General features: G+C 54.4%; 5 protein-coding genes across 5 annotated transcripts; 3 read left to right on the top strand and 2 right to left on the bottom strand.

Moving 5' to 3' along the window:
• The first annotated feature begins 970 nt into the window (after positions 1–970).
• On the top strand, positions 971–1796 carry N656DRAFT_775708 (uncharacterized protein). The gene is made up of 3 exons (XM_064814491.1): positions 971–1017; positions 1262–1692; positions 1760–1796. The coding sequence occupies exon 2, from the start codon at positions 1327–1329 to the stop codon at positions 1672–1674; it is 348 nt and encodes a 115-aa protein (XP_064673324.1). The 5' UTR covers positions 971–1017; positions 1262–1326; the 3' UTR covers positions 1675–1692; positions 1760–1796.
• Positions 1577–2498, top strand: N656DRAFT_397955 (uncharacterized protein). The gene has a single exon (XM_064809521.1). It carries the CDS (start codon positions 1823–1825, stop codon positions 2357–2359), a length of 537 nt encoding a protein of 178 aa, XP_064673323.1. The 5' UTR covers positions 1577–1822; the 3' UTR covers positions 2360–2498.
• Positions 2499–4800: 2302 nt separating this feature from the next.
• Positions 4801–7896, top strand: N656DRAFT_834877 (RabGAP/TBC; the record flags this gene model as incomplete). The annotated part of the gene is made up of 5 exons (XM_064818736.1): positions 4801–4902; positions 4983–5257; positions 5359–6472; positions 6537–7478; positions 7547–7896. 5 exons carry the CDS (start codon positions 4801–4803, stop codon positions 7607–7609), a joined length of 2496 nt encoding a protein of 831 aa, XP_064673322.1. The 3' UTR covers positions 7610–7896.
• An 805-nt stretch (positions 7897–8701) lies between these two features.
• N656DRAFT_766056 (ribosomal protein S8e) lies at positions 8702–9655 on the bottom strand (the record flags this gene model as incomplete). The annotated part of the gene is made up of 4 exons (XM_064813451.1): positions 8702–9063; positions 9133–9315; positions 9523–9530; positions 9573–9655. The coding sequence occupies 4 exons, from the start codon at positions 9653–9655 to the stop codon at positions 8702–8704; spliced, it is 636 nt and encodes a 211-aa protein (XP_064673321.1).
• A 952-nt stretch (positions 9656–10607) lies between these two features.
• N656DRAFT_795455 (uncharacterized protein) lies at positions 10608–23258 on the bottom strand (the record flags this gene model as incomplete). Its single annotated transcript, XM_064817413.1, has 8 exons — positions 10608–10702; positions 10763–11107; positions 11172–14909; positions 15060–15209; positions 15267–15326; positions 15375–15926; positions 15988–23152; positions 23211–23258. 8 exons carry the CDS (start codon positions 23256–23258, stop codon positions 10608–10610), a joined length of 12153 nt encoding a protein of 4050 aa, XP_064673320.1.
• Positions 23259–24205: the final 947 nt, after the last annotated feature.

The following is a 24205-nucleotide window of genomic DNA, read 5'->3' as shown; positions in this document are numbered from 1 at the left end:
AAAAAAAAAAAAAAAAAAAAGAGGAAGGTAGGCGCCTATCATCAGTCTCTCGACGGCTCGCATCAAGTAAGTTGCTGGAAGAAATCTGTTTGGAAAGACACGTGGCTCGAAAATCATGACTCCCGTCGTTTGGTAAGAGCAACTGCCTACTTACGAAGTTCAAACCGGAAGGGGCAGTCACAAGCGGCGCTCTGGATCTTGGTATGGAAGCAGCGGCCTGTTGTTTCAACTTACTTCTTTCCAGCTCGACTTATCTTCTCTCCCGGATAGCAGGTTGAGAAACTTGTTCAGCTACCTTGCTTCTTGAGTCTCTGACCCAGCGTCATCTGCTCCAAATCGGATAATGCTCCAAGGAAATCGGAGCAAGCAAAGAAAGATTGAACTGGCTGTGAAAGGGACATGAAGACACCTAGGTAGGTAGACAATGTCAAGGGAACGAGACTACGTACTACCTAGTAGTATCATGATCACTTGCTGTCACTGTAAATGTGTTTTTGAGTCGAGCCATTCGTGTCATTGATTCCTTTGATTTTCCACCATGTAGAAATGCGATGCAGCTGCCAGCACATGTTTCCAAGTGCTCGGCGCCGCACATAGCGATAGCAATTCTCGGCGAGATGGCTTCGTAAGAATGGCATGCTGGCCTCTTCTTTCTTCTGATTGCGACCTGCACAATGGGTCTATTGTCTCCATGTTTGGAGAAAGGTTTGCGGATGCTGGGCGTGTACACAGCTAAGTACTAGTACCTATATAGTATATACTGACCCGGTATCTATCGGAATAGCACCGCTTGCACAATAGAATCCATTCCATCCGATCGACCAGGGAGTTCGTTTGTTGTATTCATCATCTCTAATCCATTAGCGTCATTGCTTTCTGCACGCTCGACGCTCATCGACACGGCTGTAGCAGTCACAATCATCAGAAAGACATTCCCAACCAAGACTGGTGACACATATTGAGTCCGGACCTCAAGGCTTCTGATCAAAAAAGTTCCTACAATGGCATAGCCCCTGCCTAACAGTCGGATTTAATGTTAGTGTTGTCCGCCTTTCAGCCTTGCTACGAACCCCTCGCACTATTGACTGAGTTGATGGATAACATCAGGAACTGGAGGTCTTCCTCAACTGAATCTAACTTCGAAGTAGTAGTTTATCTGACTCTGCGATATAAGCCCTCAATCATCTTCCAACCTTCCGCCAAGTATGAACACTTCATCCAAACATATTTTCGAAGCCTGAATTATGGGAGACGCACATACCAGACAAAGGCAAAATCTCCGAAGCATACGATTTTGGACTTCCAAAGGTCCGGAACAGGATCTCGATGAGCAAGCAGGGGCGGATTCTCATGGACCTCATTCGCCAGTTGACCGATGCTGAGAGCTTCGGTATCGCGAGATCACCTCTTGTCCCCAAGACGGCTGCCGAATTCGCTGGCCCCAAGGCAGACATACCGGAGACCGAAGCCGAAGAGCTGAAGGCCAAGATCGAGAAGCAAGAGGAGGTGCAGAAGAAGCAGAAGGATGCCCAGTGGGAAACAAACCAAGTGCTAAGACCTTCCGAGAAGGTTGAGACTTGCATCAAAACAACCCCGACCAGCCGCAGTGCTGCTAGACTTGGGATGGAGGACAGGAGCCCAATCGCCAGGATCGAAGAGGCAGACATTTCGTAAGCATCCGATCATTGAATCCTGGTACGGTGCGTCTCTTAGTGCTAACTTCTTTATTAGGGCGGAGCGCTTGTTGACGGACACGCACACGATCGAGTTTCTTCTCCAACTCCGTCAATCGCAAAGCCCGGCACTGGATTTCGCCCTCGCCATGCATCCCCTGAGCGGCAGCGCCGTCAACATCAACGTCAATCACGTCGCCGCAGCATTCAACTGCAGTCCTCTGCGGGAGATGCTCAAGCTGGCTGGGGTCCTGGAGGATGCCACCTGGGGAAGGAAAGCGGGCCTCGCCTTCTTTCACAACCGCGGCATGAACGCTATTCATCCTCGTTCTCCCCGCCTTACAAGTCATTCTCGGGGGACATCGGCTTCCTTCCTCAGGGAGACAGTCGCCCGCGCGATTGTTCGCAGAACCAAATTTCGGAGCCAAGACTGGGCTCATGGGGAAGGCGGAAAGAATGTTGCCATAAGTAGCATGGGGAATATCACCTCCACGACTACCTTCATCCCCGCCGCCACAGGTACAACAGAATGCGAATGGCCCACCCCGGCAGGGTTCATGTCCCAAGACGAGGTGCGAGTCTCAGACAGCTCGGTCGCCGGTCCCGTATCAAGCAACCCTACTCCCTATGCCCCATCGCCGTGGTCCTTGCCCCTGTTGATAAATGGGCATGGGCACGGGTATTAATTCGAGACCGAACTGTTGCGCGCGCAGCTGGGTCCGGACGGGTGGCAGCGCGGAACTGGGGTGGACCACGAGGTGAACGAGGCCGTCGTTGTTCCTTGGCACGATCCAGTTTTTGGCTATGATATTGAGTATGGGCGGCTGGGCTGGGAGCAGCGGTTGAACATTGATTGTCCAGGACCGTTTGGGGGGGAATGAATACGCTGAGGGATATGGGTGGGCTACAACCGAGATGTCCGAGACGGACAGGACGTGACGAGCGACTGGCTCGCTGCGGGTCATGGTAAAGCCCCTGATGAGGAATATGAAAATGAAGAGGAGCAGGAAAGGTATAGGCAGGTGGCCAAAGATCTATGGAGGAAGGGGATTAACCTGCCTTTTCTTTCCGTCCCTTTGCTTCATGGAAACCTTCAGAGGAGAGAATGTCACTTCTCGACCGGCTCCTCTTAGATCGGAATACCAGCGAGGATCCCGAATACCATATACGGGATTGGGTTGATAGGCGACCCTGGGCTGAATGATTGACCGACGACGACGAGGGCAAAATTCGTGGACGGCCTCAATCTCTCGGACCCAGGGGCGAGGAGAAGTACAGAATCAGCCTCCTGAAAAGGTCATATTGGCTGACGTTTAGCTGGCCAACAGTCATCATGATAGGAGTCGATAGGACCGTTTGCACATAGCAGGAAAGGGATCGATACCAACTGAGTAGTAACAAAGGCATCCTTAAGCCGCAGGCTCGAGAAGAGCATCCGGGTGACTTCTTGATTCTCGTAGTCACTACTAGTAGCCGGAGCCACACCTTGACATTCCAGATCATGCTGCAAGACTCTTATCAACGTTAGCTCAAAGCTCCCATTGACCATATGTACCAGATTCCATTTATCGCATATAAATTCGGGCATCGTTTGTTCGATTCAGTGACCATTTGCTCATTGGATTTGGAAGGGGTATTGAACGCACCTACAAGTTATCCGTATACCTGTTACTTTTCACTTCTTAGCCTGGTGTATGAAGGCCCTTGAATTTAAATGAGAAAACAATGACATGCAATTGCCCATTCATTGCTGCAAATCATTGTTGAATGCTTTCATTGCCAACAGACACATGAATGCACATGAACTCAGTCATTATCCAATATCCAGAGGTCACCGGCGGGAATAGGATACCGGCTAGAGTTGCAAATGATGCCGCGATTTATCACCAGCGATCACGGGGGAAATCCAGCGTTTTGCGGCGAGCCGGGGAACTTGGGAAGCGGGCAGAAACCCTCAAGGTTGTGCCAACCTCCCGTGTCTCAAAAGTTTCTCGAGTCTCAATGGCCCAGGGCGTTGAAGCGGTGGAGTTGGGTGGGATTATGTAATATTTTGGCATCGTTGGGAGCTGGAGAATCAAACGCCGCCAAATCTGAGAATGGGGAAGCCCCAAGGTCCGGCGAAGAAAGGCCAAAAAGTCTCGGACGACAGCAGCGATGCCCAGGTCTTTGCGAGCGAAACTCAAGAATGGACAAAGTTGCTGCAAGAGCCGCAGCCGTCGACTAACAAACTTGGCTGCCCGGAACCAACAGGTTCTGTACTTCTGAATACCTTGGCATTGCCCAATACACACCGAAATCGCCTTATCATGCCGTGAACAGCATGTATCTCCCAGGTACCCATAGTTAGCTAGCATCCTACTGGTTACAATCCCCTGGAACGTTTCGTTTCAGAAACAAGATCTCTGTGTGGATCTTGTGGCTGCTCCTTCCATTGCAGACTGCAGCTCTGTGGAACGCGCCGCACAGTACGTTACCAGCAGCCACACCTGTAATACGTTGGCAGGCCTGCAAGCCCTCGACGCGCATTGATCTGTAGTCCGTTCGTTTATCGTGGTGATAAAAAAACAGAGAAGAAACAATGCATCTTTTATCTTTTTATATTGAATTGACACCGTAAACCCCAGGTCTATTGTTGTACTGTGCCATTGTAAGCACAGTATACAATGGTTACCGGTATTATGACTCGTAATTGTTCGCTTTCCATACGCATACACTAAATAAGCACTGGGCCCAGTTCGCAGCGGCCCGTCAAGCGGTTGCCGGCTCCTCCAGTCCACTTGGTCTGATGCAGCCGTCAACCCCTGGTTTCATTATCAGAGCCTCGATGGAAAGGGGAGACGCTGCTGCACACGCATGCACTCTCAGATATTCCACCACCTTGACGAATTCTCGACTTTTTAGCGATCGAAACGACGCAGCAACGGTTTCCCGGGCAATTGGAGGTTGACTGTAACTTTTTGCTGACGCTCTGGACCTTGTGCTCTCCGATACGGTGGTTTTAAGTTCCATGGCCGCACCGCTCTGCCCGTGACCATCGCAGCGGACCACTACTTCCTCCGCCAGCTAAGATTTGGCCCGCGAATCCCTCACCACGACTGCACCGGTGGGTCCTGGGGAAGGGAAAAACATGTCTGCCACCGAAGAGACAGTCAAACAAGAGTCGCGGGACTCGCAACAGACAGAAGAGCAGCAGCGGCCGCAGTCGAGAGACGGCTCAGACAAGGACACCGTACGCTATCATTGCCTTCCACAGGGCTCAAGAGACACCGCTCGGTATTCCTTGTGCTAATCATCCGCTGCTGTGCACAGGAGACTTTCGAGGATGCCATCGAGACCGGCTCTGTTCGGTCATTGACAAAGCGTCAACAGCCCGTCAACCGACAATCGGCCCAGGACCACTCCGACTACGAGGAGGAAGCTTCCCACCTAGCCGCCGCCAACGACAAGCCCGATGCTCCGAATCAGCAGACAACAGATAAGACACCACGGCCTCCGTCGCAGGCCTCGGCCGGTTCGCTCGACAATGTAAACCTCGACGATGACTCGGCAACAACAACGATTTCCGCTACCGCGCCGCAAGGCAAGTCGGCCCATTGCCTACCCATGTCATGCAGCAGAATATTGACTCAATTTTAGAGAAGCCACCCCCGCCCGAGAAACCCTCCAAGACCCTCTCTTTCGGCAGCATAACAAATGCCCTCCCGCCCATGCCGTGGTCACCTTCGGCAAACGAGTCACCAGCTAAGAGTCCAGCTGCCACAGCCGCAGCCCCCCAAGCTCCTGCTCCTGCTCCTGCTTCAGCGCCGGCCACCACGAGCAGGAAGTTCAACAGCCCCTTTTCCTGGCTCTCGCGGAGCTCATCAAAGGAGCCGCCCGTAACACGAGCCGCGCCGTCCCCGAGGAGAAATACAGCTAGCTCAGTGGCCACCTTGATGAGCAATCCGGAGATGATGCTGAGCAAGCTCGAGGAAGAGAATGAAGGGGGAGCGAGAGACCGGCAGTCGCGCAGTAGCCTAAAGGACCGCTTCAAGCTGCTTAGAATGAGGGAGGAGGCCGGCATTCCCGTCGAAGACGAAAGGGCCGGCGTTGCGGCTAGTGATAATGGCGACGGCTCTAGTCTAGCCGCACCACCTCTTGCTTCACCGCTGCCACAAAGCCCGAATCTCGCCCCTGGAACCGCCTCGGGCGTTACCGTTGGCCCATCGTCCATGGAAGACACCCCGGTGGATTGGGATCTTTGGCAGGCTGTGGTCTACGAAGGCCCAGCCGCTGTGGCTCGGACAAGTCCTGAGGAGCTGAACAAGGCCATTGCCGCTGGTATCCCGAGTGCCATCCGCGGGGTCATCTGGCAGGTCCTTGCCCAGAGCAAAAACGAGGAGCTGGAAGCCGTCTACGAGGAGCTTGCGGCGAGAGGCACCGAGAAGGAGAAGGATAGGCAGAGCTCTGGGTCTGGAGCAAGTCCAGCACTCAATGGGAGCACCAAAGGCTCTACGTCGTCTGCATCTTCGGTCAACTCGGAGCATTCGGGGCCCAATGGTGCACCGTCGCCGACAGAAAAAGAGTCGGCTGCCGCCGCAGCAGAGCGGAAGAAAAAGGCAAAAGAGGACATTGCAATGCTGCAGAAGCTCGAGAAAACGATCAAAAGGGATCTTGGCGCTAGGACAAGCTTCTTCAAATTCGCCGCTGCGCAGGGCCTTCAGGATAGCCTGTTCAATGTGTGCAAGGCATATGCGCTCTTCGATGAAGCCGTTGGTTATGCTCAGGGCATGAATTTTCTCGTCATGCCGCTTCTTTTCAATGTAGGCCATTTCTCTCACCATACACCCTCACCATCCTTGTTTCCTGTTGCTAACGGAACACCAGATGCCAGCCGGGGAAGCCTTCTGTTTGCTAGTGCGGCTAATGAACCAGTACCACCTCCGCGAACTCTTCATCCAGGACATGCCGGGTCTCCACCTGCACCTTTACCAATTTGAGCGCCTCTTGGAGGACTTGGAGCCGGCACTCTACTGCCACCTTCGGAGGCGCGGCATCTCTCCCCATCTCTATGCCACTCAGTGGTTCCTGACCCTCTTCGCTTACCGCTTCCCGCTCCAACTCGTCCTTCGTATCTACGACCTAATCTTCTCAGAAGGCCTGTCTGCCATTCTCAAGTTTGGTATCGTCCTCATGCAAAAGAACGCAGCCGCCTTGCTCGCCCTCACCGACATGGCGCAGCTGACGTCCTTTCTCAAGGACCGCCTGTTTGACGCTTACATTGACTCCTCGCCATCCTCCACCTCTATCCTGGAGAACGGCTTCTTTGGCAGCTCCTCGAGCAGCATTGACAAGGAGGTCTACCGCGCCGACCAGCTGGTGCGCGACGCCTGCGAGGTCAGGATCACCCCCGACATGCTCAAGGCATACCAGATTGAATGGGAGGAGAAGACACGCGCCGAAAAGGAGCGCGAAGCCGAACTGGAGAGTCTCAGGGCGGCCAATGCGAGCTATGCCGTGAGGGTGCGCAAGCTCGAGGAGCGGATCGAGGATGTCGATCGGGAACAAGCGGCGCTGGCGACCGAGCTGGTCAGGACAAAGGTCGAGAATGAGGAGCTCAAGGACGAGAACGAGAGTCTCAAGGGCCAAGTCAAGGAGTTGCGGATCGTGATTGAGAAGCAGCCGGCCGAGATAGAAGCGGCATGGCAGCTTGAGAGGGATGACCTGATGAAGCGGAATGGGAAGGTACATGAGGAGAACCAGAGGTTGGAGAAGGAGCTCTCAGAGCTCGAGGAGGAGCTGGTGCAGACCAAGATGCAGTATGCGGAGGTAAGTCATGCTTGTTCTGATTTTGTTCTTTCCTCTCTCGGGATTCCCACTGACAGTATGATATGCAGATCAACTCGCAGCACGAGACTCTCACGCGGAAATGGACCGACCTCAAGAGGCAGTTTCAATGAGTCTTCTGCCTCTGTCTCTGCTTCAACATTCCTCATTTGCATCTGCTAGTATCACAACCCTTGACTGGCTCACCCACACCAGCAGTCAGCACTCCCTGGTATACCGGTTGTATTAGGCATCGGAGTATTGAACAATAGAAGTGATGGCGTTGGAAAAGATTTGTTTGTCAGTTGTCAGACAGCGCAATGGCAAGGCAAGGCAATGGCAAAGCACAGATAGCGGAATCAAAGGGCGCTCGGTAAGGGGAACTGTCGTCTTTCATGCATCCATGGAATAGGGAATGGGATACATCTATATCAGGATCATGGTTTCCTTTGGGGTGGGTGGCTAACCGCTCACTTGTCGTGAGATGATCAGCATCAAGAACCAATGCATTGGCTTGGCCATCCGTGCTTGGCTTATTCGGTCGGCCTTTCCCGTCGTTTACTGTGTACATTGTGTTGTTGGTGGCTGGCAAAGAAAGCACTTGGCTGGGTGGGTGTTGGTTGAAACAGTGGCAAATCTTTTGCTTACACACTCAACGCTATAAGACTACTGAGGAGAAGGAATAAAGATACACATAGACAGGGCCAAAGAGAGCAAGCTTATGGACCAACAAATCTACATGTTGTCCGCATGATTTAGCCAGCTGGGCTCTGACTGCCGTCACCTAACAGCAAACACAGGGGACGGGTGACCATCTCTGGCTTGATCAAGTCATTACAAGTCGCTGTAACTCAACTCCAAGCTCAACACGCATTAGCGAGCAGGTCACGACATACAGATAAGACACCGTGATGATCTAGTCTGGCTCGATTGACTTGGCTCGGTCAGCTTCTTTCATGATGGTGGTATGTATTCATTTTCCATTGCCCTAACCATCCCTCCCTGCCATGCCCTGTTACCGGTGACAACGCAAGTGGAAATGAATCCGCAATGGGCCGCCGTTTCATGCCCGAATATGCCACCAAAACTCGAGACGAGATGGGGCAGCAAAGCAGCATAGAATGTCATATCCCATCAAACACCGAGGCACATAAACGGAATGCCAGCCCATGCTCAAGAAAGATTATTTTTGTCCCCCAACAACCACGACCGCCAAGCCCAGCGCTTTATTTGTGCAGCTTGCGCTGGTAGAAGGCGAGCTCTTCACCTTCCAAGATGTAGCCGTCGCAGCGGCCGGACTGGCCGGGCCGGCTGGAGATAACGGCGTACAGACGGCCGGCCTCGAACTGCTTCTCGAGCGCAGGGTCGACCTTGCCCGAGGCGGCGAAGCGGGCGGCCTGCTTCTTCTCGACTGACTTGCTCTTCTTGGTCTCCTCAGGGGCCTGACCGCTCTTCTGTTGGCGGCGGCGACCGAGGGGCTGGCCGTAGTGGGCCTCGTACCACTGCCGGAAGGGAGCAGCATCGACCTGGACAACGGCAGACTTGGTCAGGGTGTTGGTGCGGACGAGCTCGTTGTTTGACGGGTGGTCTGGTTGCAAGGGTGAGCCAAGGCGCTTTGGAAACTACAACAAAGTTCTGTTGGGTTGCAAGAACGTACATGAGACCACAATGACACGGGTCTTGCGCGTGCACCCCTCCGAAGCCCAGGCAAAGTTGCCCGAGTCGAGACGCAGCGCACGGTACTTGTGGTTGCCGCCGCGGGTGCGGACGACGTGGATGCGCTTGGGGCCGATACGGGTATTCGCAGGCTGGCGACCTGCCTCGAAGGCTCTCTTCTTCCCTGTACGCGCGGTCAGAAATAATGATTCATTTCTAATTGTGCGTGTCACAGGTCGGAACGCATGGGGTCAGTTTCTTGCGGCAGTCGATTGCTCTCTCCTAAAAGAAGTGACCATTCGATCCGCCGCAAAGAACCTTCCAAGCGGACCTTCGAGTGCCCCTCCGAGAGGCATTGTGTGGGCGGAACGAGGGATGTGTCAGAACATACGGTAGAAACTGCAGAGACATAGTGTTAGCAACCACCCCGTAGATATCTACTTCATATGAAAGAGGGAGAAAACTTGCGCTCTCTTGGCGCCGGTGGCGGCGCGCTTGTGCCGAGAATCCCGAGAAATACCCATCTTGCCGGTCTCTGTTCAAAAGAGGCTCTAGTCAGCCAGAGTTCGTGGATCGAGGTCGATGGTTTTGGCAATATGGATCTGTGTCGGATGGTGGAAAGGCCGTTGGGAGTTGGAAATGAAGCGGGAATCGTGTATCCGCGATGATCGACGTATGCACTCCGGCAGGAATTGACGAGATAACGGACGTTGGAATCGAATGTTATCACTCACCTCGCTGGTCGTTGACTGAGCGGTTGTTCGAGAGTGAGATCCAAGTCGGCGATCGATTTCAGGAAAATGTGGGCGAAAAAAGTTCGGTGCTTGGGTTGGACCGCTGCCGGGTTGAGGAGCCCTACCACTTCTTGGCAGAGCACTGGCCAATCACCGAGGAACCTAACCAGAGGGTGGGGCAGCGGGACAGCGCGCTCTGCTGATGAAGGTGGAAGTCGCGATGAGAGCAAGTTGAAATTCGAAGCTGTACTGTACGCATCCGTACACATAGGTAACTTTATGGAAAAGCTACAAGTGCATTGCAGTCACAAAATTCTCAAGAGCCGACCATTTGCCATATGCATTCTGCCTACCAAATGCATCCCAAAATCTGATGACTCTATCCACCCAGCAGTCCCCGCCAGGCCAAGCAGCAGCACGAAGAAGCGGCCTGCACTCCGCATCCTCGTACGCCCCAAGGCCATTGAATGCTAAGGGACAGGAAGGGATTGAGAGATATGCTCAAACATCAATGTACACTCGAGAAAAAGCACTGCCGCGTGCCAACCACTCCCTTTGCAAACCCTCCTCATCCTCCTCCAAACCCAGTGCAATATGCCATCATACCTAGTACACCCTTTGAGTAGCACCATTGTTGGTGACCGGGTTGGGCAATTTATGCCCTCCCTCCCCTTTTCCTCTTCCAATCTCATGACCCCCCTGGGCACGTTCATCGCGTAATCGCGAGCTACATGCCCCTCTTCTATGCGAAACCAAAGTAGTCGCTGCCGGCGGTGATCGCCTTCAGCAGCTGGGCACGGAGCGTCTCGTAGCTCTCATACTCGGGAAGATCAAGCTCTGGGGTAAGTGGTTAGCATGCTAGATCTATCTGAAGGCGGCGATACGCGGGAAACTCACGGTTAAAGCAAGTGTGCGAGCTAGGCAGCCGCTCCTTGTTGCCATAGTCGCGATGAATATTGAACCGGTTGACTCCGTTCATGCCTTCCAGCTCCTTGAACCCGTTCAAAGGCACCTTGGAGGTGCCCGTCACAAACTGTAGGAGCTTGGCCCGCTCTTCCTTGTCGAATGAGCGCACCGCCCGCCAGAACCACTGGATCTGCTGCGAGGCCGCCGTGTAATTGTGATACTCGGTGTTGCTCTTCCAGTCATCCACATCGATGTCAGGCAGGCCTGAGATGAGCAGTTCCAGCTCCTGCTCATTGAATATGGCAATGAGGTCCTCAGGGATGATGTCGTGGAATCCTAAAAACGATATGGATCAGCCACATTGCATCAATCATAACTCGGTTGGAGAGAATCAACTTACCTTTCAAAAAGTTCTCCATTTGGTCCTTGACCGACGTCAGAAGTTTGTGCTCGACGATCAGCCGGACATATTCGTGCTTGTTCTCCTCCGTGACCGGAACATTCCGGCCGTTTTCGATGAGGTCCACCACCTTGGTCACGCCGAACTCATCGTCCTCGACTGAGAAGGTCTCGGTAATAATGTCCGTGATGTCGTTCTCAAGCATCCAGACAAGAGACTTGTAGTAGTCCGGATCGAAAGACTCCATGTCCTTGACCGACACGGGCTTGCCGAGTATTCGCTTGTAGACGGCACGGCTGAAATAGCAGTCGAGGAGCCGGCCTTCGTAGAGCGCCTTGCCGATGATGCGACCGATGAACTTGAAGAACATCAGGTGCTCATCGTTGATGCCGCTGAGTTTGTTGGGGTGGAACGTGGTGCGGTCCGACGACACGGGAATGAATAGTGCGTAGTTGGGGTCAAACATCTGCCGCGCAAGCACTTGGAACCACTCGCGCGTGACACCGCCGGCATCGACACCCTCCTCTCCGTGGAAGCGAATGTTGAGCTTACCAAACTTCATTTCAGGCCCCGACTTGAAGTAGAGGGACTTGAACGAGTCATGGAAGACGTGCTCCCGCCGCACCGAGAGCTGCAGCGGTTGATATTGGGGGCGCGCCTGTTGGTGGCCAGTCTTTGAGTGCACGCTGCGATTGAAGTAGTTCCGCTTGTTGTCAAACTCGAGAACCTTGGGGTTCTTGACGAGGAGCGAGAATGTGCCCGACATGAGCTTAGGGTTCTGTCGGACCAGCTCGTTCAGGATACGCCTATGCTCTTCCGTGAAGGTGAAGAACAAGCCCGCAATGCGGTTCTCAGGTGGCGGACTGGACAAGAGCATTTCCTTTGCTGCCGTGCCCTGTGAAATGGGGACATCATTCAGCGCGGTATTCTTGCAGACCACCATCAAGGACTCAATGAGCGGCAGCAAGATAGTTGCCACGTTGAGCATGTTATCGCGCTGTCGAATAGCGCTGAGACAAGCGCTCAACTTGTCCCACATCGTACCAAACGTTGGGTTCCAGTACAGAGAGCCCAGCAGATCCTCCTTCGTCTCCTCCCTGGCCTCGTGGTTTCCAGCAGCACCGCTTGACTTCTTGCCCTTGCTGTTGTCGAATAGGTGGTCTAGCGCAGTCAGAACACGAAGTAACTTGTTCTGCTCCGATGCGCCGGGCGAGAACTTTGCCAATGCGATGCCTTGAATCTCCGTCCCCGATTCCGCCCTAAGGATGTGGGGAAGCAGGTCATCGAGGTCAGAAACAATGTTCTCACTAAGCGCTCTGGCCTGCGAGACGAGCTCTTCACCGAAGATCTTCTTGGCCCCAGGTATGTTCGAGAGATTCTTGATGGTTGAGATGGTGTTCTGGAACGTCTTCGAACTGCATTCCCGCGCCACGAAGATGTTGATGACCAATCTGAGATTCTGGTCAGGTATGGTCGGCGGAGTAAGCAGCCGCACCTTCTTCTCCTCTGGCTTTGACTCCTTAGCGGTTGAGCTTTCCGCCCCTGGTTGCCCGCCGCCTTGGGCCGCCGTCTGCTCTTCGGCAGAGGCTTCAAGTGCGGTATCAACAGTCTGCGGCGCAGTATGCCGCTCTCCCGATGCATCAGCTGTTTCCGGATTGCCGGTCTCGGCACCTGACTCGGCCTTCTGCTCCTTGGCTTTCTCCTCTGCCTTCTTTGCCTCCTCCTCAGCCTCCCGGCGCCGGCGCTCCAGAGCTTGCAGAGGATACGTAACCTTGTTGAGCAGGTCCGCGAGCAGCTGCATAACAGCCGAACTCTCCATAACCAGGCTCCTATCAAGGAGAGCCAAGAGCGAATTGATGGCGTATTTTTGAGCCTTTGAGTTGACATCTTTGCCCTTACCCTTGCGGCTCGTGCTTCGCTTGAGCGTCGATGCCACAGTCTCATGCTCGGTCAAGAAGAGGGATGTGATATGGGGATTCTTCGTTGCCAGCTCCTGAAGGAGGTCGAGGCATTGCTGGACAACTAGCAAAGGTGAAACCTCGGAATTGTTCATTGTATGACCGTGGGCGCTGATGGTTGTGAGCGTCCGCTTAAGACTTTGCGGCGTCTTTGGGTCCTTGTCCTTCGGCTGCTTGGCCTTCAAGGACAATTGGCTAAAGCTGCGTTCCACTGCATCCATGTCGGTGCTACCATCTTGAAGAATCTGGAGGAGGTTAGAGATAACTTCCAGCCGGTTCTGGCGGTTCTCGCACACATGCGAGAAAACATCGAATAGGTGATTACGAATTTGGCCCTGCTGGCTCACGAACATCAAACGGAGGAGCGTGGCGATACCAGCTTTATCCAGCATTTGCACAATCGTGCGACGCTGCAACTTTGTCTCCGTGATATTGCCCACCTCGGGCCGCCTCACAACGTCCCGGGCGCGAGCGACTGCAGGTGGCGGGTGATATCGGTTATGACGTTGTGCAAGCGCGCGAGCCTCGGCAGCCAGTTCAGGGGGTAGATGTTCCATGATGTCTTCGCCTTGGTCCATCAGGACCTGTTCGCGGAGCGCAGGCGGGAATGTCAACAGAATGCTTGCCGGATCCATGTCTGCAGGACCGAGATCCTGCCCCGCTGCCGCAGCTTGTCTACGTTGCTCATCACGCTCCCGGCGGCGGCGTTCTTGGCGTTCCTGCTGCACAATCTCCATCCGCAATTCGTCGGGCAGGGCTTCGAGAAATTCTTGGAAGACCTCGGTGTTTTCTCCCTCATTAGTGGCTTGTTCGCGAGCCTGTGAGCGACGGGCACTGATGGTTTGGGCGATCACCTCCTCTCTAAACTCTTCAGGAAGAGCTTCGAGATATTCCGGGTCGATCCCGAGCTCGGTGACATCTACAGTCTCGCCGCGGATAACTGTAACGACACGTTGTGCCGGAGCGCTCGGCTGCTGTTGCTCGGTTTCGCGTTCCCCATGAGTCTCGACCCCTTCCATGGCTTGAGGTTCCTCGGCAACCCGCTCAGCGCCCGCGGCCGCCTCCTCGGACGCACGAGCTGCTTCGGCCTCAGCCCGCTCCCGCTCCTGTCGCTCGCGCTCCTCGGCTTCTTTCTTCTCCCTCGCGGCTTTCTCTTCGGCTTCCTTGGCCTCCCTCTCCTTACGCTCCTCCTCCTCACGCCGCTTGCGCTCCTCTTCTCGCAGGCGCTTCTCTTCTTCTGCGCGAGCTTTGGCCTCCTTTTCAAGCTGAATGGCGGCTGGAGTGAGCATTCCGAGGATTGCGGTAGACAGAAGCCTTGACTTCTCATAGTGGTTGACGCCAAAGATCATCTTGGCTTCCTGTTGCCATCGCTCGGCAGTGATTTCTGGGGTGAAAGCGACGGCTTGATGAGGCTCCTGGTATGCCTCACGTCGGGGTTCCCAACGAGTCTCACGACCGGGAGGGCCCATACCCAACGGGATGTTCACGTGACGAATCTCACCTGCCGGGCCTTCATGTCTCAGTTGAAGGCTAAGAGCAGGGCCGCCTCGCGCAGCCAGTGGTAAGGTCTGCATCAGGTCGTTGATGAAAGCAAGGGGCGCATCCATACCAGGGCCCATCAGGCCATTCGGGAAGCCGAGGCGGATCATGTGTCCACCACCAGCGCGAGGAGACGGCTCTGGCCCAGGTCGGTTATTGGAAAGCAACAAAGGATTGACGCCATCGTCCGTCGTATTGGGAGGTGGCCGCGTATGGCCGCCGCGCATGTAGCTACGGAAGTCTGGTGGCAAGTTAGCAACAGATTCGATTGTATCCAAAAGCAAAGGGTTATGAAGACGATCTAGGTTGTGACCAGAGGGTTCTGATAGAATGAACCGGTCTAGTATGCCTAGTGTCCGATCATGCCGTCTAGCGCTGGTGAGGGACGTACCAGGCCAGCCGGGTTCACGGTGTCCTCCCATCATGAATGGCGCAGCCGGGAATGGGCTTCTAGTGCCGCCCGGTCTGAAACGGCTACCAGGTTCAATCGCGATGTCCCAACCAAGGCCTGATGGCATGTTCGGAGGCGGGTGATCATCATCTAACGCAAGTCAGTGACAGGGTAATTATGGTAGGCGGCAAGTCGAGTGAAACTCACGAGGATGAGCCTGTTCGTAATACACCTCATCCTCCTCACCTTCATCCTCCTCTTCCTCATCTTTCCTAGGTCAGCTGAGACCAATCGAAAAGGGCAGGCTGTGCTTACCATCATCTTCAGCGGGCTCATCAAGGAAGCGTTCATCGAAGTCGTCGTGAATATCCTCCCCATCAAGGTCATCTCCGTCGACAACTGCCCGTAGAATGTCGGGCATCCGCATAGGGCGCATTCCTTCCGTCATTTCCCGTACAATGTGTTGTACTTCGGCCTCATAGTCGAGCTCCTCCTGGTCTTCTTCGTTCTCGTCGGTCTCGCTCTCCCAACCCGAGGCCCCATCATCTTCAATGGCATTGCCCTCCTCGTCGACGATTTCAACCTGGTCCTCGACCTCTTCCATGTCGTCTGAGTCCATTTCGTCTTCGTCCTCCTCGTCGCTGGCCTCGTCCTCATCATCCTCGTCCATGTCTTCGTCTTCGTCGTCATTCTCGCCCATGATCACTTCCACGACACCTGGCTCGCCGGGAAGGCCTTCGATTTCGCCCATTTCGCCCAGCTCCTCTTCGTCTTCATCACTAGGGTTCTCTTCTTCGTCCTCAGACATCTCGTCCCCGTAATCTAGTTCGTCGTCATAAGGTTCATCATCGTACATGGCGTCGTCATCTAATGAAAAGGTAAAGTTAGCGGTCATATTCAGCGCAATTCTGTGGTCAGGAATAAAGACCTTCTTCCGACTCCTCAGTGGAGTCTTCCTCACGACCCGGCTCAAGCATTCCGAGCGTGGAGTTGCGGTATAGATCAGGAGTCTCCTCGCGATCGTCGTCTAGATCCGAGAGTGATGATGCTGATGCAAAATCGTCCTCTGGCTGATCGGTCGCTGTCGCTGGAATGATCTCGGACTGGCTTAGCTGGTAAGCCGTCTTTGTCAGGGACCGGAGGACCCGCAGGATGTACTTGATGGTACGTTTGACGTTGGGGAAGCTGAGATCAATGTCTGCGATGGATGCGGTAAGTGCAGCGAGATAGCCCTTCTCGTACATGAGGCGCTTCAGTTGCATTTCAGACCGGACGAGAGCAGGGTCTTTCCCACGCTCATTCTTGGGCTGGTTATCCTTGTCCTTTCCCTCGCCAATCATCACGCTCATCAGTTCGGCGGTGCATATCATCTTGGAAGAGCGCACATCGAAAGGCTCGCTCGAAGCAGATGCTTCTTTATAGGCACGTAGGACCGTGTCTAGCACGAAACGGCGGACGAAGAGCAGGTCCAGATCGTCGTCATACTCGAATTGGTCTCGGGTGCGATCAATAGGCTTCTCCGGCGTCCGCGCCACCAGGGCTACGAGCACCGCCTGCGCATGATGCGACGTCGCCGCCTTCTTCTTAGTTAGCGTCGAGTCCGTCGGCAGACCTGCGGCCGTCGAGCAGAGCAAATCGTTGAGCAGGTAGTTCAGAATGCTCGAACGCGGCTTGATAGGTGTGTTCGTCTGCATTGGTGCGCTGCGCTTGAAGTTGATGAATTCGACCTTGCAACGATTGAAGCTTTGCAAGAGTTCTGCCAGGCAATTCAGCAGGAAACAACGATAGACGAAGATAGGGTGGTCTTCGGCTTTGAAAGTTGGCTTGGACGACTTCCTGTCCCTTTCTTTTCCTTCAGAAGTCTCTGGGTCTGCAGGAGACGGCGTGGCCTCTTTACTTGCGCTAGGAGACTCTTCTTCCAGTTTCGATTCCTTGAGGGCTTGGCTCGGAGGCTCCTTGTCATCGACCTCGCGGTAGTTGAGCAGCTCGCACAGCAAGAAGTGGACGACGCCGTCGGGGTGTTCGAGAACCGGCCGCTTTGACTCGAAGGGGGTCTTCGGTGCATCTGTCATCTCCTTGTCTGTAGCCTCTGTCGATGGCTTGACATCGTGGATAGTGAGGTCTTCCGTCGCTTGAACCGCAGGTTCAACAGAGCCATCCTTTGGAGGAGTCGCTTGCTCCGCCGTCTTTTCCTTTAATGAGAGGCTGTGGGTGCGCGGAGCTCCGTCAACTGACGGGGAGGACCAACGAGCCAGTTTCACCAACTCCGTGGTGACATCGACGAAGAGCTTGGGGGCCCGAAGCGCAACATGCGAAAGGTGTCGCAAGTAGTTGTGGACATCGCAAGACCTGGTGCCCCGAGACATTGTCAAGTACTGGCGAATTTCGGTCTGCATCATCTGGCGGATGAGCTCTTCGTCTTCTACAATGTGACGCAGAATGATCATGATGTTGTCAGATATGTGGGACTGATTGAGACGGGCAGAACCTCCACTACACGACTGCTTCGCCATAACGAACAGACGCTGAAGATTGCGCTTCTCGCCAACTGTTTTAGCTATTGCGTGGTCCCTGGTGAGAATCACGAGAATCCGCAAGACAGAGACAGCAAGCGGTTCCTCCTTGCCAACTCTTGGCAGGATATCCAGGACCGCGGTGAGAAGATCAGATCGGGCCTCGTCCGACACGGTATGCTCCTTGACCGTCCACACTGGCTGCTCAACAGGATCATCATCCTTGACAGGCGGCTTCCACTCCGCCTCCACGGGCTGCTCGTCATCCGACAAAAGAATCTCAAAGATCAGGAGAATATACGGCATCCATGGAGGGAGCTCTTCGCTGGAGCTGGCCGGGGATACCTTCAGAAAGCCGAGGTATTCATTGACGTTCTGCTTCAGTGTGGGCAGTGTGGACTTGAAGAAGGGCCGATTTTGAAGGAGCAGGGATAACAAATGAGCATAGGCAGCTATCCCTCGACCATTTGCCTTTTTCTCGTCATCGTCGTTCATAGCGTAAGACATGAGAGCGTTCGCGAGGATCTCGCCGACTTCTGTGCGTTTGTCCTCGTTATCCGACCTGAGAATTGTTGAATGAATCAGGTCGGAAACCTCAAATACAGAATCTGGATGGGCCCTGACAACATCAAGGCAGCGGTCGATGAGATCATTCTGTAGCTCTGCCCGTTCCTTGTCTAGATCTTCTTTCGCAGTCGAGGGGGCCGCCTGAGGTGCTACGAGTGAACCTGATGAAGCAACCACTGGCTGTGCGGGGGACCCGCCGCTTGCTTCCTGACTAGCGGAATGCTGACTAGAACTCTCGCGGCTGGGCGAATTTGACTCGTCAGAGGAGTGGTCGCCAAGGTCTCCGAGCACTGCTTCGCCAATGGCATCCCTGATGAAATTATTGATTTCGGGCATCGAGTCGAGCGCCATAGGACCCGCAGATGACCCCAGAGCATCTGCCAGCGATATAACCGAGCCCTCGCCCTGGGCTTGCTGCGGCCTTGGTGATGGCGGACTCCGGTAAGCATCCTCCTCAGGGATAGGATTACGCTTCCCAGCTAATCCCTTGGAATGAGCTCGGCAGTACTCTGTGGTATCTTCGAACTTCCCGTTCGCACGATAGACAGCCTCCCGTGCCAAGTCTTCGTCATAGTCCAGGCGGGTCAAGTTGCTAACCTGTTCCGAGTGTGACGCCCAGCTGAACCGTACCGTCTCGCGATTCTTGAACACAGATGGCGGGGATGTCTTGTCTGACTTGCGCCAAACATTGGACTCGTGATCGGCGGCCGAGATGGTCTTGAGAATATCAATAAGCCTGCTCAACACAGGCGTGGGCGCCTTCTCGGCAAGCTCCGACTCCCAAAGCTTACGTGCGGTGGGCAAAACAGCTAATCGTAGCTCCACGACAAGCTGATTGCCAAAGTCCCTGTTCCGATCTGTAGACCGCGAAATTATGCTTGTCTGTGCAAGGGATTCGTTGACATTTTTGCCGTTGACAATGACGTGGTATATGTCAAGTATCTTCTTCATCCCAACCGTAGCCAACCGCACTTTGTGGGCCTCTTCGCCCTCGGTTGCGCCACTGCGAATCTCCTCGGCGAACTTTCCAAGCATGACATTCAGCACGTCTAGTCCACCAAGCTCTTTGAACGCCACCAAAACAGGCAGGATTAGCTGAACGCCTGCACGCTCGGTCTGGCGTGTTGGATCAATGAGCATCTCACGCAGGGTGTGGAACATCATGATCCAATAATGCAGGTTCTTGGCCGTGAGTTTCTCTTGCGACATTTTCAGCTGTTCGAGGATCGTGTTCGCCAAAGCTTCTGCGATGATCATGTGGTTTGATCGAACGAAGGAGTCAGCGCCTCGTCTGGGTAAGAGTGTCTTCCCAATCGTCTGAAAGAAGGGAAGTATGCTCGGAGTCAACGAATGCAGGAGACGGTGAATGGTGAAATAATTCTGAAACTGGGTTGTGGACCGCTCTTCTCTTGTTGGCTTCGTGACCTGCATTGACGGTTCCACTGGCTTGCTTCCTGAGGTGGGAAGAGTGGCTTCCTCCTCCTGTGCATCGCCGTCAGCGGGAGTAAGGCCAGCTGGGGCTAGAAATTCGGCGCCATCCTGGGATGACGGCTTGTTCCCAGTCCAATGCTGAGGGACAAGGGCAGCAATCGCCATCTCTTCGGTAATAATGTCTCTAAGAAGTGGTCCGAGACGCTTGATGAGAGCGGTGAAGTAGTCAAAGACGTTCACAGCTGGCATCGTAACTACGTTGTGTCTCGTTGAATAGGGGAAGCTCTGATAGAGAGTCTTGACAAGGGTCTGCAGTTTGACCAAGGCCTTGACGACTCGAGTCCCGCTGGCAACCTTGCGCACCAAAATCCTGTCCCACTCCCCCTTGTCGTTCACAAGTGAAAAGTCCGGGACGATAAAAGGGGCGAAGAACGGATAGACGCCCTCTCTGCCAACAAGTGGCTGCAAGTCCTGGACAGCAGCGTGGATTCTGTTGAGTAAAGAGGGGACCCCAAGCACCGGGCTAGCCTCGATGAGCTGTGCAAGGACCTGGGAGAGCATGCGCGACGCTGTTGTCGTCTCAAAATCTTCAGGGAGGCTCGGGGCTTCAGACAGCTCCAGGAGCAGCTCGATACCACCCTCGCGGATGAACGTGGACTTCAGGCTGGAGTTGCCAAACAGGGTGTTGAGGAACGATGACGCAGCCCAGACATACGGCGCGATCTCATCGGAGGATCCTGTGGCCCTTCGGGCTTCAGGTTCAGAGTCATTATTCGTAGGAGGATCCGCAGGGGGCTGGAGGCCGACGTCCGCCATCTCTACATCCGTATCATGTGCCGTGGACTTTTCTTTGCCTTTAGAGGTGGTCACTGGGGCTTCCATCCTAGCGATCAAGCTGTCGTCCGCATTTACGGCCGTCCCACTAGGGTCGACAACCATAAGCTTAGCACCCCACCCCGCGGTTGCGGATTTGGTCTTTGCGAAATGCAGAACCCTGGCTATCATGTCGATAACAGCATTAGAAATCGTAGGTCGTAGCGCAGGATGATGGCGAGCAAGCTCGTCAAAGCTGCTACCGAGGTTGCTAGGGAGATCGGGGTCAGTTGTCGACATGACCTGGACATGCTCTGGGCTTTCAAATATCTCCAAGAAGCTATCTAGGGCATTCGCAGCCACAATCATCCCCATCCCAGCGTTGTTCAGGGATATGGAATTCAGCACAGAGGGTATGATGTTGATGGCATCCGAAGAAGCGAGGACCCCACGCGCGAGTTGCTCCCTGGGAGCGTCAAGTATCTCTTGCGTCGGAGGGTGCGGCCGGTCGTCGCTCTCGAAAATGACCGAGTCCTCGGAATAATCCGGTGAACCAACATCCTCGCCATCATGAGCATCTGGCCTTGGGGTGCCCGGAGGCTTCGGCTGCGTAACCTCTTTACCGGTAAGGGCCTGAAGAAAACTCTTGATCATGCCCGACTCCGAGATGGCCGCAAAACTCGTTGGGTCGTTGTTGATGAAATCGCCTAGCAGGGTAGCAGCATTCGTCCAGACCACGGACCCAAAGACACGCATCTCTTCGATAATGGCCCTGAGACTGGTTAACAAGGAAGAATTATCTACCAAGTTTCTCAGAAGGCGATCGGTATTGGCTCCAAACGTGAAAGCATTGGTCATGATGTGGTGGATGAACTTGAGAAGCCACTTCAGTGTTTGCTGCTGATAGAAAGGAATCTCATAGTCGACCAGCTGTGCGTGGAACTCGGGTCTCGTTCCTTGTCCGGCCGCGACCAAGTCCTTCGAGAGCTTGACCGTGTCCACGATGAGGTTGGAGATGGCGTCCAATCCCGAAGCGTTGCTGAAGGCGGTAAATGCGCCTTGGTAATTGTAAACAATGTTGTCAAGAAAACCAAGAACCATGCTATAGTTCCGGCTGGCGACCTTGGAGCGAAGGTTGAGGATTTCGACCAAAACCTCAAGCAGCCCAGCAGATGCCATCTCTTGCCCAATTCGAGAGGACATGGCCATATGGAGAGTCAAGGCGAAGAGTGCAGCCCGCCAGTGATCAGCATCGGTTACCTTCCCCTCATCAGGCTCGACTGGATCCTCCTTCATGCTAGCCACCGCCTTCCGGACCACGTACAAGAGAACGCCGTGGTTGACATTGGCGTTCAGCGCCGACAGCACGTCAGCGTACTTGGCGGGCACGACACTGATAGCCTGAAGAGCGGCGAGTGCGATGGCCTGCAGTCGGAGAGGTGTATCCGGCGCCCCGTCGACCGAGGGATGGATCAGTTCGGCAAGCTGATACACGAGCTGGTATCTGCGGGGCTCGTCGTTGTCCTGCTTCAGAACCTTTTCTGCAAATGTCGATTCGTTATGGATATATGCGAGGTTCGTAATCGCCAGTAGCCGAACAGCCAGCGCCAATTGGCGATCCTCGGAAGATCCGAGCAGCGCTTTGCATATCCTCAACCGGTTGAGGAATTCATAACGGGTCGGCTTAGGCAGGTCGGCCGGGCATAGTTTGAGAAGGTCATAAATGGAGGTCGACTGCACGGTAGATTGGCGGATCTGGATAGTCTTGAACCCAGCGGCAGCATCCCCTTCGCCGCTTGCTCCCTGGCTCCGACTTGATGGGCTGTCTTCAGCGCCAGAGAACCTATTCAAGCGCGGGGTTTGTGTTATGCCCGTAGAGCTCCGTCGGAGAGGACTAGGAGTCGTGGGGCCTGCGGAAGGGCCACGGTCGCCAGCCTGAGGCTCTTGAGCGAGCGACTCTGTTTGGGGATAATACCCAATTCTGACGTCCCCCCAGCCGTTCCAGCGTGCATCATCTGCGGGCCCAGGTGCAATGAGGGAGGTCAAATCATTTGCATACATCACGGCCACGCTCTTATGCCCGGGTTCAACGGCTTTGTCTTTGCCCTTGGTTGCCGAGGCCGGAGTAGTTGGCGGGATATCCGCAAAACGAGCGACCGGGGATATTGGGGTCTTTACGAAAGGCTGCGACAGGCATAGCACCCTATCAAGATCAATGTTGTAATGGTTTGCCAGTAGAGCACTGCTCACTTGACGGCTAGGAGCAGGCAGACGCTTGATCGAGGCTTGATAACGCTGTGCTAACTCCAGGCCAACCTGGAGCGTTGCAAAGACGACCTCCAGAGATGTGGTGTTCAGCAGGTCATTTAGATGATGGCTGCTGGCGTATATGCTCCGGTTTCCGCAGTGCTGAAGCAGCACCCCGGTGAAGTTGAGGATGGATAGGATAAGCCGGCAGTCGCCATCATCCTTGTAGCCCAACTGTACCAGTCGCTCCTTGCTCCACGCTTCCCCATCGCCGTACTCGACCGGGGCCCCTTTGTTCAGGAGAAGATCGCACGCAAAATCCCGAGTCTGAAAGCCCTCTTGTAGCTTGTAGGTGGCGCAAAATGCCTCGAGGATGTTGTCAAACCGATTCAGAAGTGGAATCCAGTGATGGAGATCTCCACGAGGGAACGGCCACCTTGTCGGGAACTCGTCGAGCTTCCCCGGAATGAGGGGCAGCGGTAGAGACGACGCAGCCTGGACGTAATCTCTCAACCAGGGCGACTAGTCACGAGGAGGTCAGTACACGGGGCGGACGGTAGCCACGACAAGTAATACTTACCAAGGTTTCCCTGTGCCGGGGCTGCATAGTCTTGGTGATTTTGCCCATGTTGACGAAGCGGCCAAGCCGCCAGGGCTGAAAAAGGTAGAAATTCCCCCTCCACTACCCGAAGGTCCAGGTACTGGACAGTGGCCTCGCGTGTAACTCGCAGCGTGTGGAGATTGCGGAAGTCAAATCGCTAATGCCCTCGGAAATAAACGTGCACGACCAGAAGGACAAATCGAACTAACTACGAGGCGACAGGAGGGTGGTGACGCGGTGAATGATGAAGGGAATTTGCCGAATGAGCTGAACCTAACGAGCTTCGTAGCCGCCGGCCGAAGCTTGCCCGGGTCCGACGACAGGTAAGACGAGTGCAGGTCGCCTTGAATTTCTCGAATCGGGCCAGACGAGGAGCTGGAACTCAAAAGGCTGGGTCAGCAAACCCAAATATTCGCAGTATCGGTCGGTTTCGAGGTAAAAAAGTGTCGCGAAATGGTTGTGGCGATGGTGAGAATGTTCAGGTTTGCTTTACCGTCAGAGAGCACCAGACCTTTTTGGCGGAGGGTTAATAAAAGGCAATGACGGCAGCTGGTGGTCAGGTACGAACTAGGTGGATGGAGCAACCACCTCAGAGCAGAAAAGTTCGGCCCCCGGCAAATGCCGCCCGCACTGGCAATCTACCGTCATTAAGTGGGGCAAGGCCGCGATTTGCAATCTTATCAGTTATTCCCCGCTGAGGAGGAACGCGGGTGCTACGCGTAAAAGTTCACTTTCCCGGGGGTGCTTCTTGCCTTCGGATGCCTACACTTCTGCGAGGACAACAAGCATGTGCAACAGGCAATAATTCGAGTTGAAGCTGCTTAGGGATGACCATGACCACAAAACTTTACGAACAAGACATTGAAGGCTGATGATAAGGCCAACCCAACCAAATAAAGGCAATTTACCTAGCTGTCAGGCTGTCAGCCCGAGGCTGAGGGACCGAGCCAGCATAGACGGCAGTCACTGGTAAG

Source organism: Canariomyces notabilis (assembly GCF_033297395.1).
Source record: "Canariomyces notabilis strain CBS 508.74 unplaced genomic scaffold N656scaffold_3, whole genome shotgun sequence".
NCBI classification, from domain to species: domain Eukaryota; kingdom Fungi; phylum Ascomycota; class Sordariomycetes; order Sordariales; family Chaetomiaceae; genus Canariomyces; species Canariomyces notabilis.
The sequence above is the reverse complement of the archived record's forward strand: the minus strand, read 5'-3'. Positions and strand labels throughout refer to the sequence as shown.

Bases quoted from the DNA above. Each gene is read 5' to 3' on its own strand.
- N656DRAFT_775708 (XM_064814491.1), top strand. From the start codon at position 1,327: ATGAGCAAGCAGGGGCGGATTCTCATGGACCTCATTCGCCAGTTGACC.
- N656DRAFT_397955 (XM_064809521.1), top strand. From the start codon at position 1,823: ATGCATCCCCTGAGCGGCAGCGCCGTCAACATCAACGTCAATCACGTC.